At 48.6% G+C, this 16,512-nt stretch overlaps 1 protein-coding gene across 33 annotated transcripts in view; it reads left to right on the forward strand.

Moving 5' to 3' along the window:
- Window positions 1–12,288, forward strand: part of ODF2 (outer dense fiber of sperm tails 2) — a 48,212-nt gene extending 35,924 nt beyond the window's left edge. For 27 of the 33 annotated variants that reach the window (XM_017848206.1, XM_017848202.1, XM_017848203.1 and 24 more), the window contains 7 exons: window positions 3,512–3,622; window positions 3,787–3,891; window positions 5,565–5,723; window positions 7,421–7,521; window positions 9,443–9,605; window positions 10,047–10,172; window positions 11,408–12,288. In XM_017848206.1, coding sequence (XP_017703695.1) covers window positions 3,512–3,622; window positions 3,787–3,891; window positions 5,565–5,723; window positions 7,421–7,521; window positions 9,443–9,605; window positions 10,047–10,172; window positions 11,408–11,596 — 954 coding nt within the window. In that variant the 3' untranslated portion in view covers window positions 11,597–12,288. Of the gene's footprint in view, window positions 1–3,511; window positions 3,623–3,786; window positions 3,892–5,564; window positions 5,892–7,420; window positions 7,522–9,442; window positions 9,606–10,046; window positions 10,173–11,407 lie in introns of those variants that run through there. The other 6 variants (XM_017848223.1, XM_017848222.1, XM_017848226.1 and 3 more) reach the window with 2 other exon arrangements.
- The last annotated feature ends 4,224 nt before the right edge of the window (window positions 12,289–16,512 follow it).

Below are 16,512 nucleotides of genomic sequence, written 5' to 3' on the forward strand. Positions count from 1 at the left end.
TTTTTTTTTTGAGACGGAGTCTTGCTCTGCCGCCCAGGCTGGAGTGCAGTGGCCGGCTCTCAGCTCACTGCAAGCTCCGCCTCCCGGGTTCACGCCATTCTCCTGTCTCAGCCTCCCGAGTAGCTGGGACTACAGGCGCCCGCCTCGTCGCCCGGCTAGTTTTTTGTATTTTTTAGTAGAGACGGGGTTTCACCGTATTAGCCAGGATGGTCTCGATCTCCTGACCTCGTGATCCGCCCGTCTCGGCCTCCCAAAGTGCTGGGATTACAGGCTTGAGCCACCGCGCCCGGCCCATACCCTCCTTTCAAAGCCTGCCGGGGCGAGAGGCACCTGAGCAGAGGTTGACATTTCAGAGACAGGTTTTATCTTGCTTTTTTGTTGATCTGGGCAATAATATCTAGCTTTATGTTTTCACTGATTTTGTTTTTTCTTGTTAAGATTGATTGTAAGGGAGAATAACATATGGAAAAGTACACAGATCCTAGAATCTTCATGAAGTGAATATGCGTTATCAGTCATTCTGACTGAGCCTTGCCTGCACCCTAGCGACCTTTCTTGTTACTAATACCCCTGTAAAGGTAGCTGCTAGCCCATCTCCTGTCACCGCAAGTTAGCTGCCTGCTTTTAACTTTAGAGATTTGAGTAGTTTGAACACCCTTGGGCCTGGCTTCTACTCCGCAAGTTTGCTGAGTCAGCCCCATTGTTTGTAGCAGTTTATTCATCCTCAGCCCTCCACGGTATGCCGTTATATGAATACACCACAGTACATTTGTCCATGCTACTGTCAGTGGACATTTGGGTTTCCATAGTGTTGCTGTGAACATCTTTGTATGTCTTTAGGTGTACACATTTGGTGCATCTTTATTGTCTATGTACCTTGAAGTAGAACTGCCAGGTCATCACTGGGTGTGCATAAGTCTATATTTGGTAGATGTCACTGAATAGTAAAGCATGTTACTAAGTAGTAAAGTAGTTATTGGTAGATGTTACTGAATAGTAAAGTAGTTGAACAAATCTCCACACCTGTCAGTGGTGAGTAAAAGGATAACAGTCGCTCTGGCCTCCTTGGCAATGCTTGGTACTGAGTGTCTATTTTATGTTAGCTACTCTGGTGGGAGTGTACTAGTATCTCATTATATAGTGTAATTGTCAGATAAATTAAAAGTAACATGTAAGTCTTAACAGTTATTTAGGAGGCCAGCCATGGTGGCTCACACCTGTAATCCCAATGCGGGAGGACTGCTTGAGGCCAGGAATTCTAGACCAGCCTGGGCAACCCCAGCAAGACCCCATTTCTACAAAAAAATTTTAAAAGCCAACAATTATTTAGGGGATTAGTTATAGTATGGTGCATCTGTGTAGTGTATTACATTGTGGCCATTCAAAATGATGTTTGTAGAAGTACATTTTCCTAGTATAATTTTTTTTTTTTTTTTTTTTGAGACGGAGTCTTGCTCTGTTGTCCAGGCTGGAGTGAAGTGGCAGATCTCGGCTCACTGCAACCTCTACCTTCCGGGATCAAGCGATTCTCCTGCCTCAGCCTCCCAAGTAGCTGGGATTATAGGCGTCTGCCACTATGCCCAGCTAATTTTTTGTATTTTTAGTAGAGACAGGGTTTCACCACGTTGGTCAGGCTGGTCTTGAACTCCTGACCTCAAATAATTCACCTGCCTCAGCCTCCCAAAGTGTTGGGATTACAGACGTGAGCCACCACACCTGGCCTTTCCCAGTATGATTATAAAAGTTAAATATGCTCATAGTAAAAGTTCAAAACATTACAGAAACGTGATATAGACGTGAAGATCTCCACTAGCCATGAACATGTATTTTTCTAGATTTTCCCCTGGTACTAACATAATCAAGCACATACACATCCACTCATCCATCCATTATTCTGTCACTTGCTTTTCTGATTTAACCATATTTACAGACATCTGTTAAGGTTGGATTTTTGAGCTTTATCTCTCTTTTAAGTGACTACTACTTATTTTATTCATTTGATACACCATTTTATATTGTTCCATCTAAGATGAGTATTTTGGTTACAGGAAGACATTTATTTTATTCTTTAAATTTCCCACCTGCATTATAAGTTGAGAGGACATTTATTGACTTGAGAGAAATTCACAACATAATTTTTTTTTTTTTTTTTTTTTTGAGACAGAGTCTCACTGTGTCACCCAGGCTGGAGTGCAGTTGTGCAATCTCGGCTCGCTGCAACCAACCTCCACCTCCCAGGTTCAAGCGATTCTTCTGCCTCAGCCTCCCAAGTAGCTGGGACTACAGGCGCACACCAGCACATCTGGCTGATTTTTGTATTTTTAGTAGAGACCCGGCTTCACAGTATTGGCCAGGCTGGTCTCGAACTCCTGACCTCGTGGTCCTCCCGCCTTGGCCTCCCAAAGTGCTGGGATTACAGGCATGAGCCACCGCACCCAGCCCACAACATATTGTTAATTTATAAAGTATGTTACAGCTGGACATGGTCGCTCACGCCTATAATCTCAGCACTTTGGGAGGCTAAGGCGGGCAGATCATGTGAGTTCAGGAGTTTGATATCAGCCTGGCCAACATGGTAAAACCCCATCTCTACCAAAAATATAAAAATTAGCCGGGTGTGGTGGTGTGTGCCTGTAATCCCAGCTACTCCGGAGGCTGAGGCAGGAGAATAGCTTGAACCTGGGAGGCAGAGGTTGCATTGAACTGAGATTGTGTCTTTGCACTCCAGCCTGGGCGACAGAGCGAGACTCCATCTCAAAAATAAACATCCGGGTGCGGTGGCCCACGCGTGTAATCCCAGCACTTTGGGAGGCAGAGGCGGGTGGATCACAAGGTCAGGAGTTTAAGATGAGCCTGGCCAATATGGTGAAACCCTGTCTCTCCTAAAAATATAAAAATTAGCCAGGCGTGGTGGCGGATGCCTGTAGTCCCAGCTACTCGGGAGGCTGAGGCAGGAGAATTGCTTGAACTCTGGGGCGGAGGTTGTAGTGAGCTGAGATCAGGCCACTGCACTCCAGCCTGGGTGACAGAGCGAGACTCTGTCTCATAAGTAAATAAATAAATAAATAAACAAACAAATTTAAACAAAAAGCATGTTACATACAACCTGGCAGATCCCATGGTGGGGAAAAAGTATGTTACATAGCAGTAAGTATAGTATGGTCTCATTCTTTTGACAGAAACGAAAAGTTATGCAGCTATAGATATAAAGCCATATCCCAAGTCATTAAGCATTAGGATTAGTGTGTATTGGTTTTATCTCCATTTTCTTTAATGATTATATATTGCTTTTAGAATAAGAAAAAACAGAAGTAATTGATTTGCATCTCTATTCACCTGAGGTGGTAACATTAGGAGTCTTACCTGCTTCTTGGTGCTTCTCTCAGGCAAAGTGCTTTGTGGGTTAGAGTAGGGGGCCTTTCCTTTGCTGGTTCCTTGGATAGAGTTGAGGGTAGGAGGTCCACCTGTTGCAGAACCTTCCTGTGGGTTACTCATGAGCCATCCCTTCTAGGCCAGCTTTGCTCCAATGGAGGACAAGCTCAACCAGGCACACCTCGAGGTCCAGCAGCTGAAGGCCTCAGTGAAGAACTATGAGGGGATGATTGACAACTATAAGAGTCAGGTAGGCCTCACTGGGGCCCTGGCCCTTCCAAACAGTGCCTACCCTGCCCCCATCAGACTGGGGGCTCCCTACCAGGCCAATCCCAGGAAGGGGTGGGTATGGAAGATGGTTTTCACCAAAACGTGGCTCTGCCTAAGATGAACCACAGTGTTGTTGGTCCTTAGGTGATGAAGACCAGATTGGAGGCTGATGAAGTAGCTGCCCAGCTAGAACGCTGTGACAAAGAGAACAAGATCCTTAAAGATGAGATGAACAAAGAGATTGAGGCGGTACTGCTTTCATTCCTTGCTTTCTTCTCCTACCCAATTCCATATCTAACTCAATGACTGTGAGTCTGTTCCCCTTGTTTGCTTTGACCCTATCTGATTTGGGCAACAAAGATGAGCTCATTTTCTCATTGGTGGACTGATCCAGTCTACCCTGTGTCTCTCTCTCCTTTGTGTCTTTCTTGTCTCCTCTCTTCTCTCTCTCATGCTATGCTGCTGCTTTGTCTTTTTTTTCCCCCCTTGGTTTTCTTCTCCTTTTCACTTTCCTTAAAACAACAACAACAACAAAACCCTCCTGGCCAGGCGCAGTGGCTCACACCTGTAATCCCAGCACTTTGGGAGACTGAGGCAGGTAGGTCAACTGAGGTTGGGAGTTCAAGACCAGCCTGACCAACATGGCGAAACACCCTGTCTCTACTAAAATACAAAATTAGCCGAGCATGGTGGCACCTGCCTGTAATCCCAGCTACTTGGGAGACTGAGGCAGGAGAATCGCTTGAACCTGGGAGGCGGAGGTTGCAGTGAGCCGAGATCGTGCCATTGCACTCCAGCCTGGGCAAGAGGAGTAAAACTCTGTCTCAAAAAAAAAAAAAACTCCTGCTTGGAGTGTTCAAGTAGACAGAAATCTACAGTTATGCCAGGTCTTTGACATGCCTATTTCATTCTATATGGTGTCTTTATTTTGTACCAACCAGAAAATATGTCTCCCATCTTCTTCCCAAAAAGCCTTATTCTTCTACAGATGGTTTGGCTGATTAGAGCAGGGGGATTATCTTAATGGTTACCTTGGAGATGGGCTGAGTCCAGGCTCAGCCACTAATTTGTTTCATAATCTTGAGCAAGTCAAGCTCCTCTCTGATCCTCAGTCTCCATGTTAAGTACAAGGAGGGACTGAGACCAGATATTTCTCACCTTTCCCTCTAACCTGTAGCATTGTGACTGCTTTCCTAGGGGCTTAGAGTTAGACTAGACTTTTTAAATTTTTTTTTTTTTTTGAGACTGAGTCTTGCTGTGTCACCCAGGCTGGAGTGCCGTGGCGTGATCTCAGCTCACTGCAACCTCCACTTCCCGGGTTCAAGCAATTCTCCTGCTTCAGCGTCCCAAGTAGCTGGGACTACAGGCATGTGCCACCACTCCCAGCTAATTTTTGTATTTTTAGTAGAGACGGGGTTTCACCATGTTGGCCAGGATGGTGTCGAACTCCTGACCTCAAATGATCTGCCCCCCCCTTGGCTTTCCAGAGTGCTGCGATTACAGGCGTGAGCCACTGTGCTTGGCTTGGAGTTAGACTAGACTTTAATCCTGTGTTTACCAGTTTGTAGCTGAATGACCTTGGGCAGATGACTTAGTTCTCTTGATCCTTACTATCCTTATATGGGGACAGCATCACCTGTTTTACAGGTTGTCTGAATTAAATGAGCAAGTGTGCAGAGCCCCTGGTACAACGCCTGGGTCTTGGTGTTTACTGTGTGGTTGCCATTGTTACTGGATAACTAAATGAATGGCAAGCCACCTGCTCAGTGGCCAGCAGGGAGTGTAGGCCACACTTCTGCTGTGGATTTTGCAGGATCCTCCACTGGGGACTGTGTCAGCCCTGCCCTAACTCTAAAGGACTCTGCCCGGCTCCACTAGGAGCCAGGCCTTTCCTAACTGTGGGTCTTTCCTTCCTGCTTCAGGCACGAAGGCAGTTCCAGTCTCAGCTGGCTGACCTGCAGCAGCTCCCTGACATCCTGAAGATCACGGAGGCGAAGCTGGCTGAGTGCCAAGACCAACTGCAGGGCTATGAGCGGAAGAACATCGACCTCACAGCCATCATATCAGACCTGCGCAGCCGGGTAAGGGACTGGCAGAAAGGGTCCCACGAACTGACCCGAGCAGGGGCCCGCATACCAAGATGAGCTGCATGCCCCCTAAGGGAGGACTACTTCCTTTTTCTTGGCTGCCGCTTTTTAAAAGGAATGAGCTATCATCAGTGCTGTGAAATAAAAGTCTGGTGTGCCAAATGCCATGTGTTTGCACAAAGTGATTGTAGTTATAGGAGCCGTCACTTGCGTGGAGTCACTGGGCCCTCCTGCTGTTGCCACCACCCAAGACTGCTGCCTCTGCCTGCCTCTGCCTGTATGCTCTGCTGCTGTCCTCAGCTCCACACCTACAGCTGGGAGGTGCTAGCAGTCACCGAGCTGTAGAATTTCTTTTTCTCTTTCTCTTGCTTCAGCTGCTTCTCCTGACTCTTAACAGATTCACTGCCTGAGATTCTGTCCTGAAAGAAGCAAGCAGTCCCTTTCTCCCAGAAGCAGTCTGTCTCTGGGTTACTAGAACCATGCCTACAGTGTCCTACAGTGTCCAAGAAATTATATACCACTCATTTGCAGCATGACTTTGGGCAAGGCCCCTTCCCCACTCTTTTTTTTTTTAGATGGAGTCTCGCTCTGTCGCCCAGGCTGGCGTGCAGTGGTGTGATCTCGGCTCACTGCATGCTCCGCCTCCCAGGTTCACGCCATTCTCCTGCCTCAGCCTCCCGAGTAGCTGGGACTACAGGTGCGACCCACCACTCCCAGCTAATTTTTTGTATTTTTAGTAGAGACGGGGTTTCACCATGTTAGCCAGGATGGTCTCAATCTCCTGATCGCGTGATCCGCCTGCCTCAGCCTCCCAAAGTACTAGGATTACAGGTGTGAGCCACTGCGCCCAGCTAGCCCCTTCCCCACTCCTGACATGTGTACTTGTGATAATTAGAAAAGGAGCTACCATTTTTTGAGCACCTCTTTTGTGTTCCTGCATTCTCTCATTTAATTCCATCAGGAACTTTGTGAGGTGCATGTGTTATTTTCCCATTTTACAGAAAGCAGCCCAAGGCATAGAGAGAAGTAATTCCCTACCATCACAGAGCTAGTACTTAGTAAGCAGGGATTGGAACCCAGCCAGCTCTGTCTGGTTCCCAACCGGATGTTCTCAGTACTGTAACCTTACAGTGCCTGCCTTCTCCGTTGAACCTGAGCATTCTCAGGGCCTTTTAGCCCTGATAGCTGAGGCTTCTGCATAAAGCAGTCCTCTGGGTCTGGGTACATTCTCAAACTTGCCAACTCAAAAGGATTGACAGATTTCCTGTGGTCTTGCCTGCACTTGTCCCCAGTTAAGAGGAGTTTGAGATCAATAGTACCAGCAACATAACAGGTAAAGCTCTCTGGTTGGTTTGTATGGGCCAGTTAGCCCTGTCAGCTGTTTCTGCCTTCTCATGTCTTTCCTGGATCCTAGCTGGGCCTCTCTGAGTGGCCTCCCCTGATCAAGAAAGCATTTTTGTCATTCTTTAGCATCAAACCTGGTTTCTCCCAGTGTGGGGAGAGCCTTTTGTCTTTGGAGTTGGGCCTAACCTATCCCTGCTGTCCTTTCTCCTCTAGGTTGTGCGTTGAGACTTGGACGCCTGCTGAGGGCACTGTACCCCTTTCCTGGGTGTGGACCACAGGTCATAGGGAGGGGGAGGGCTCTAGCGGGAAATTCCTTTGTAAACCAGTCTGTGTTCCTGTCATTTTAGATCGAACACCAGGGGGACAAGCTGGAGATGGCGAGAGAGAAACATCAGGCTTCCCAGAAGGAAAATAAACAGCTGAGTCTGAAGGTGGATGAACTGGAGAGGTTAGAGGCACTTGGTCCCATCTCTGTCCTCTTCCTAGGACCTGAGACTTTCAGCCACTTAGCTGTTTTTTGCTTAGTGTGCGGAAGTGTTTGAGGGACTCAAGGCCCTGGAAGGTACTAGGCAGACCTCAGAGGAAAAGCTGCTTCCTTTTCAGTGGTAAGCATTGTGGGAGAGAGCAAGGGGGCCTCTCAGCCTGGGGAGATACTCCATGACAGCGTGATCAGGATCAGCCCACCTGTAGGCACCACCTGTCCCAAAAGGCATGCCTGGTCCAAGCATGCCAGCAGGGCCCAGTTTGAATGCAGCAGCCAGTATACTGTGGTGGGGCCACTTCCCCACTCTTTTCTGCCCTTTCTTGCCAGTCAACCTTCCAAAGACCTTTCTGATCTGACCCTTCTCTGTTATTTACGGATTGTTGGAGGCAGTCAGAGGTGAAGGGTACAGCTTTGGGAATCAGAAGCCCTGGCCTTGGGGCCCAGCTCTGCCACTTACCGGCATTGTGATCTTGAGCAAATCATTTAATTCCTTTGAAGCTCAATTTCCTCTTTTTGAGGAAAGGATCAAGGTAGAGTTAATTTATCTATATCTATCTGTCTATCAATCAATCAATCAATCAATCAATCACTCTGTCACCCAGGCTGGAGTGCAGTGGTGCAATCTCAGCTCACTGCAACCTCGACCTCCTCGGCTCAAGCGATTCTCCTGCCGCAACCTCCCAAGTAGCTAGGACTACAGACGTACGCCACCACGCCTGGCTAATTTTTGTATTTTTTGTAGAGAAGGGGTTTCGCCGTGTTGCCCAGGCTGCTCCTGAACTGCTGGGCTCAAGCGATCCACCCATCTAGGCCTCCTAGAGTGCTGGGAGTACAGGCAGGAGCCACCACACCTGGCTGATAATAATCTTTTCATGGTGGTACTGTGAGTCTTCAATGATACAATCCTGGTAAAGGTCCTAGCATGTTACCTGGCATAGAGGAGCACTCAGTATAGCTTAGCATATGTTATTAGTTAGCTGGTATTATCCCAGTTTTAAATATGAGGAAACTGAGCTTGGGGAGAAGTTAAGTGACTTTCCCAGCATCACACTGTTGGTACCTGGCAAAGCATGACTTAGACCCATGACTGTCTTCCTTGAGAGCTTATATGAGCATCTGTAAGAGGTGGGCAAGAGTCCTCCAGCCCTGGTCCCAGCCTTAGTTTCAGAGGTGAAGGTGCCTGAGGTCCTAGGAGGCCCTAAGTGCCCCAGGTGACCAGTGCACTTGCAAAGAGGCTACAACCAAGTGGGCTCCTTCCAGGCTCCACCTCTGCTCTGCCCTCCCGGCCTTGGAAATGCAGCTAGATCCTGCAGGCCCTGCAGAGCTCCTTAAATTGGAAGGCATCCTGGAAGTGCATTGAGGACAGTGTGTGTATATTAGAATGGCCACAGCTGCCCTATGGCTGGTCACACAAGATGTTGAGTGGTGTAGCTGAAGTCCCTTTGCTGTGGGAGGCAGCAGTGAACAGCAGAAGTTGAGGGCTTAGGTTTTGGTTACAGACTTGCCAGCTGTGCTGAATTCAGACCAATGAATTCCCCTCTCTGAGGCTGGGTCTCTTCATCTCTAAAGTGGGGATAATAGTGGTGCCATTTTTCTGAGCTGCAAGTTGCTGTGTTCCATGCGATGCTATCCACACTTAACACAGTCCACGGTCAGTCTCTGCTTGCGTTCCCACCCTTCACTCTGTTCTCTAACCAGTTGCACCAGCTGCACAGTTCTTTGGCCACCTTGCTGATCTGCAGATTTCTTTGGCTTATTCCTGTGGCTCCTTGGAGATTCTTGGCATGATAAGATCCCCAGTCCAGGAGAGGCTGGCAGCCCCCTGGCGGGGTGGAACATGATAGGTTGGGGTATGCCCAGGATCTGATTGAGTGCTTCCACCTAGGAAACTGGAGGCGACCAGTGCCCAGAATATCGAGTTCCTACAGGTGATTGCCAAGAGGGAAGAGGCAATCCACCAGTCTCAGCTGCGGCTGGAGGAGAAAACACGCGAATGCGGGACCCTGGCAAGGCAGTTGGAGAGCGCCATTGAAGATGCGAGGAGGCAGGTCAGTCCTGATTTTGTGAGTGACTAGCTCTGTGACCTTGGGCAAATCACCTAACCTCTCAGCCTATTTCTCCATCTGAAAAATGGGCACACAGTTGTACCCACTTCATGAATTAGTTGTAAGGATCACATTTTCACTGTAGAGGGCTCAATGCTTGATATCTGATGATTGCTCATTTACTCACTACCCTCTTGAGCTTCACATAGGCTTACCACATCTTAGGTGGTGACTCCTGGAGCACTGGGAAAGGGCAGGCAAAGCTGGGTGGCAGGCATCGTCCCCATAGTTAGTTCCTGCCCCAACATTCTAGGGAACACAGTCCACAATGATGTGCAAGTGCTGTCTGTGAGACCAGATAGTGGGAGGGGCCCAGCCTTTTCTTTGCCAAGTGTTCCCCATGTCCAGTAAACCAGCCTCATATCTGGGCCTTTGAATGTGCAGGTGGAACAAACCAAGGAGCACGCGCTGTCCAAGGAGCGAGCAGCCCAGAACAAAATCCTGGACCTTGAGACTCAGCTGAGCAGAACCAAAACTGAACTGAGCCAGCTGCGGCGGAGCCGTGACGATGTGAGTCAGGCTGGTGGGCCGGGCTAGGAGAGTGGGCAGCAGAGCCCACTTCTGTGGGGCCTGTGGGCCAAGGTGTTTTGTTGTTACTGTTTTTGTGAATATGACATGGTTTTATTTTTCTCCAATCACTTTCCTATCCCTTAAGGATATCCTGGGTAGATATTTATTTATTTAGAGACAGAGTCTCCATGTGTCACGCAGGCTGGAATGCAGTGGTACGATCTCGGCTCACTGCAACCTGCACCTCCTTGGTTCATATGATCCCCACCCCACCCTCAGACTCCCGAGTAGCTGGGATTACAAGCATGTACTACCATCCCTGGCTACTTTTTTGTGTGTATTTTTAGTAGAGATGAGGTTTCGCCACGTTGGCCAGGCTGGTCTTCAACTCGTGATCTCAAATGATCTGCCCACCTTGGCCTCCCAAAGTGCTGGGATTACAGGTGTGAACCACTGCACCCAGACTCTTTTTTTTTTTTAGACCAAGTTTCACTCTGTCACCCAGGCTAGAGTGCAGTGGTGCTGTCATAGCTCACTGCAGCTCCAAACTCCTGGGGTTAAGCAGCCCTCCCACCCCAGCCTCCTGAGTAGCTAGGACTACAGGCGCACACCATCACACCCAGCTAATTTTTATATTTTTTTGTAGAGATAGAGTTTCACTATGTTGCCCATGTGCTGGTCTTTTTTTTCTTTTTTGAGATGGAGTCTCGCTCTCACCCAGGCTGGAGTGCAGTGGCAGTGCCGTGGCACGATCTCAGCTCACTGCAAGCTCCACCTCCTGGGTTCATCCATTCTCCTGCCTCAGCTTCCCGAGTAGCTGGGACTACAGGCATGTGCCACCACGCCCGGCTAATTTTTTGTATTTTTAGTAGAGATGAGGTTTCACCGTGTTAGCCAGGATGGTCTCGATCTCCTGACCTTGTGATCCGCCCACCTTGGCCTCCCAAAGTGCTGGGATTACAGGCGTGAGCCACCATGCCCAGCCCTATGCTGGTCTTGAACTCCCAGGCTCAGGTGATGATTCTGTCCTGGCCTCCCGAAGTGTTGGGATTATAGGCATGAGGCACTGTGTCTGGCCTTAGAATATTTTCAGAAAGAAACCCCATACCCATTAGAAGTCACTCTGCACTTGCCCCCCCCCAACCCCCTGGCAACTCCTAAGAAAGTCCCTATGTCTCCATGGATTTCTATTTTGGACACTGCACAGCGGACCCATGCTCTGTTTCTCCTCAAAGGCGGATCGCCGCTACCAGAGCCGGCTGCAAGACCTGAAAGATCGCCTGGAGCAGTCCGAGAGCACCAACCGCAGCATGCAGAACTATGTCCAGTTCCTCAAATCATCATACGCCAACGTGTTTGGGGATGGTCCCTATACCACCTTCTTGACCAGCTCTCCCATCCGCTCCCGATCTCCTCCTGCCTGAGGCCCTGACGGAAGCCGTGGGAACTCCGGAGTTGCCAAGCCATAGCTGGGAAGCCTGGTGGTTTTCCTCTCCCAGTGATAAAATGGGTTCAGGGTCTTGTCCTTAGGTACTAGCTCTAGAAAAGTCCCAGAAGCAGCAGAAGGTGAAGCAGGAAGCACTTGGTTTTCTCCTCCCTGATACAGTCACCTGATGGAAGTTTAAAAATTTCCTCAACAGGCCTTAAGTTTACTACTACAGTAGGGTACCAGATTCTAACTTACCATGATTTTGCTCCCTCCTTTCTGGAGAAAATATTTCCACTGGATTTTTTCCACCAGTCCCCTTACAACCCTCATTGTTTTAGGAATCTCTCTCTCAGGTTTTCTCTGACCTAAACCAGCAGGAGGTCGTCCTGGGCTGTGAGCACCATCACTTGCTTTTTTTTTTTTTTTTTTCTGATTTCACAAGTGTGGTGTTTTCCCAAGGCTCCCTTCCCAAGCTCAGTGTAAACCTCTCACTCCCAAGTTTCTTTGAGGCCACTTGCCCCCAAGCACTTCACAATAGACCCTCGAGGGCTCCTGTCCATTTGGCCTTTTACCAGTGTAATGCCAATTTCATTGATTTTTGTTTCTTTTTGCCTGGTTTGTATCTCCAGAATGCATTTATTCTTGAAATATTTGTGTGATTTTACAAAAAGCTTTTATAATCAGTTATTTAAGGCTCCATTTGATGATTTCCTTTACCCAACCACTCCTCATCCCTCGTCTGAAAAATGATTAAGTAAAATGCTGCAGGAGAGCCAGCAGACATTTTTTTCTTTTCTTTTTTTTTTTTTTTTTGAGGACGGAAGTCTTGCTTCTGGCCACCCAGGCTGGGGAAGTGCACGTGGCCCGGTCTCAGGCTCACGCAAGCTCCAAGCTCCGCCCTTCCGGGTTACGCCATTCTCCTGGCCTCAGCCTCCCGAGTTAAGCTGGACTACAGGCGCCCGCCACCTCGCCCGGGCTAGTTTTTTGTATTTTTAAGTAGACAGGGTTTTCCACGTATTAGCCAGGATGGTCTCCATCTCCTGACTCGGATCCGCCCGTCTTCGGACCTCCCACAGGTGCTGGGATTACCAGGCTTGAGCCACCGCGCCGGGTCCCACCAGGCAAGGGGACCCTTTTTTTTTTTTTTTTTTTTTTTTTTTTTGAGGCGGAGTCTGCTCTGTCGCCCAGGCTGAGTGCAAGTGGACCGGAATCCTTCAGCTCACTGCAAAGCCTCCGGCTCCCCGTTTACGCCATTCTCCTGCCTCAGCCTCCCAAGTGGCTGGGACAACCAGGCGCCCACCTCGCCGCTATTCTTGTATTTTAGTTAAGACGGAGGTTCAAAAAAACCCTGAGTTCGCCAGGATTGTCCTATTCTGCTGACTTGTGATCCGCCCGTCTCGGCCTCCCAGTGCTGGCGATTTACAGGGCTTGAGCCTACGGCCCGGCAACCAGGCAGGACATTTTTAATAGTACTGTGCTAAACCGCTTCATTTCATTTAGCTTCCAGGTTGGTAGCTTATCCACATTAAACAGTGAACTGAGTCAGGAGTGGAACAAACTGTAAGAAAGGATTGCTTGGTGTTTTAGGGTTAGATCACCTTCAGCTGTTAAGGAAAGAGGATGGGATAGTGTACGTTATATATTTTTAAAATGTGAAATTGGTTTCTGAATAAAGAATCTGGCATTTTTGTTCCGCCTTTTTTGTTCACCCATTTTTGTTCGTACCGTGCTAATTCTGGCCCTTCCTGATTCTAAGGCTAGCATTAGCCCCTGGGGCTGGTCCCAGTCCTTCTCACTCTCACCCACTCTAACTCAACTCTAGAGGGAATTTCTTCTGTTGTTCTTTTTTCTTCTGGAGACAAGGGGTCTTCTGTCACCCACGCTGAGTGCAATGGCGGGGGAAACATGGTCCACTGCAGCCTTGGACTTCCCTAGCTCAAGCAATCTCCACCTCCAGCCTCCCACAGGTAGCTGGAGCCAAGCGTATGCCACCAGGCCCAACTTATTATTTTTTGTGTGAGGACAGATCTCACCACATTGCCAGGTTCGCTTGGAATCCTGGGCCGGCCCGGCGCCGTGGCTCAAGCCTTGTAATCCCAGCACTTTTGGGAGGGCCGAGACGGGCGTCAACAATCAGGAGATCAGACCATCCTGGCTAACACAGGTGAACCCTGTCTCTACCTAAAAAACTACAAAAAAACTAGCGGGCGAGGTGGCAGGGCGCCTGTAGTCCCAAGCTACTCGGGAGCTGAGGCGGAGAATGGGTTGGAGCCCGGGAACGGAGCTTGCAGTGAGCTGAGATCTGGCCCACTGCACTCCACCTGGGTGGACAGGGAAGCGAGACTCCCCATCACCCAAAAAAAAAAAAAAAAAAAAAAAATTCCTGGGCTCAAGCGACCCCTTTCACTTTGGGCCCCCAAAGTGCTGGAATTAGAGGTGTGAGCCACTGCCAGCTTCTCTGTGTTCTTGAATCCACCTAGGCATCTGGATTTCCAAAGCCCCAAAAATTCTTTTCTCCACCAAATTTTGAGATATTTATAGTTTCCCAGCTTTCAGATTTTCCAACGGAAGGTAATTCTAGGCTACTTACTGGCCAAAAAACCAAGCCCATTTTCACACTCTTAAACGTAATGGACATGACTTATAATAGGTGAAAGGCCTTCCCAAGGAAGGACAATTGGGAAGACTTCCACCAACATGTACATGTATATATATTCTGTATGAACTCATTATTATTTTTGCCAAAACTAAAAAGAAAACCCTCAGTGCGGCACTGCTCTGTAAACCTCTCTTGGAGGTCCCTTGCTGGGACTTCCAAAAACAATTTTTCTTTTATAAAATATTTTTATTTACAGAGTCCAGGGAATTTTTTTTTTTTTTTTTTTTTTTTTTTTGGGAGACGGTAGTCTCGCTCTTTGTCCACCCCGGGGTGGAGTGCAAGTGGCCGGATTCTCAGCTCCACTGCAAGCCTCCGCCTCCGGGTTTACGCCATTTCTTCCTGCCTCAGCCTCACCGATAGCTGGGACTTACAGGCGGCCCGTCACCTCCACCCGGCTAGTTTTTGTATTTTTTAGTAGAAGGACGGCGGTTCACCAGTTAGCCCAGGATGGCTCGATCTTCTGACCTCGTGAATCCGCCCGTCATCGGCCTTTCCCCAAAGCGCTGGGATTACCAGGGCTTGAGCCACCGCGCCGGCCGGGGAATTTTAAAAACTCAGAAAATGAAAAATGTTCACATTGCTCATACTCCAGAGAGAATCTTTCCTATCTCAAACTGAGATCTCACGAGGTGGTGGACAATGGAAGGGTCAGAAAGTCTGGGGTCCCAGTTAGGGCCATCTCTGGACAACTGTGACTCATTTTTATTGAGATATATTTCACATAAAATTCACTCCTTTTATTTTTTTGAAACAGGGTCTCCCTCTGTCATCCAAGCTGGTGCAGTGGCATAATCATGGCTTACCACAGCCTCTACCTCCTGAGTTTAAGGGATCCTCCTGCCTCAGCCTTCTGAGTAGCTGGGACCACAGCTGCATACCACCATGCCTGGCTAATTTTGCATTTTTTTTTTTTGGTAGAGGCAGGTCTCATCATGTTGCCCAGGTTGGTCTCAAACTCCTGGGCTCAAGCAATCCTACCTTGGCCTCCCAAACTACTGAGATTACAAGCATAAGCCACCATACCTGGCCTAGAATTCACCCTTTTAAAGTATATATATAGGCTAGGCATGGTCACTCACACCTGTAATCCCAGCACTTTGGGAGGCTGAGGTGGGTGGATCACCTGAGGTCAGGAGTTCAAGACCAGCCTGGCCAACATGGTGAAACCTTGTCTCTACTAAAAATACAAAAATTAGCTGGGAGTGGTGATGGATGCCTGTAGTCCCAGCTACTTGAGAGGCTGAAGCAGGAGAATCATTTGAACCCAGGAAGTGGAGGTTGCAGTGATCCAACATCACGCCACCGCACTCTTACCTGGGCAACATGGTGAGATTCTGTCTCGAAAAGATAAAGTGTATATATAATTCAGTGGTTTGTAGTATATTCACCAAGTTGTGCAGCCATCACCATTATCTAATTCTAGATCTAGTTTTTTCTTTTTTCGAAATAGAGTCTCGCTCTGTCACCCAGGCTGCAGTGCAGTGGCACCATCTCGGCTCACTGCAGCCTCTGCCTCCCAGGTTCAAGGGATCCTCCTGCATCAGCCTCTGGGACTATAGGTGCATGGCACTGTGCCCGGCTAATTTTTGTATTTTTTGTAGAGACAGGGTTTTGCCATGTTGCCTAGGGTCGTCTCAAACTCATGACCTCAGGTGATACGCCTGCCTGGGCCTTCCAAAGTGCTGGGATTACAGGCGTGAGCCACCACGCCCAGCCAACCAATTTCATCACTCCCAAAAAAGAAACCCTATACCCATTAGCAGTCCTCATTCCCCTCCCCCAGCCCCTGGCAACTAGTCATAAAGCTTCTCTGGCTCTATAGATTTGTCTCTTCTGGACGTTTCACATAAATGGAATTGTCCAACATGTGACCATTCATGACTGGCTTCTCTCAGCATAATGCTTTCAAGATTGATGTTGCAGTGTATCATCAGTACTTTATTTTATTTTATTTTATTTTATTTTATTTTATTTTTTGAGACGGAGTCTGGCTCTGTCGCCCAGGCTGGAGTGCGGTGGCCGGATCTCAGCTCACTGCAAGCTCCGCCTCCCAGGTTTACGCCATTCTCCTGCCTCCGCCTCCCAAGTAGCTGGGACTACAGGCGCCCGCCTCGTCGCCCGGCTAGTTTTTTGTATTCTTTAGTAGAGACGGGGGTTTCACGGTGTTAGCCAGGATGGTCTCGATCTCCTGACCTTGTGATCCGCCCGTCTCGGCCTCCCAAAGTGCTGGGATTACAGGCTTGAGCCACCGC

Source organism: Rhinopithecus bieti, unplaced genomic scaffold (genome assembly GCF_001698545.2).
Source record: "Rhinopithecus bieti isolate Rb0 unplaced genomic scaffold, ASM169854v2 scaffold_29388, whole genome shotgun sequence".
Classification (NCBI taxonomy): Eukaryota; Metazoa; Chordata; class Mammalia; order Primates; family Cercopithecidae; genus Rhinopithecus; species Rhinopithecus bieti.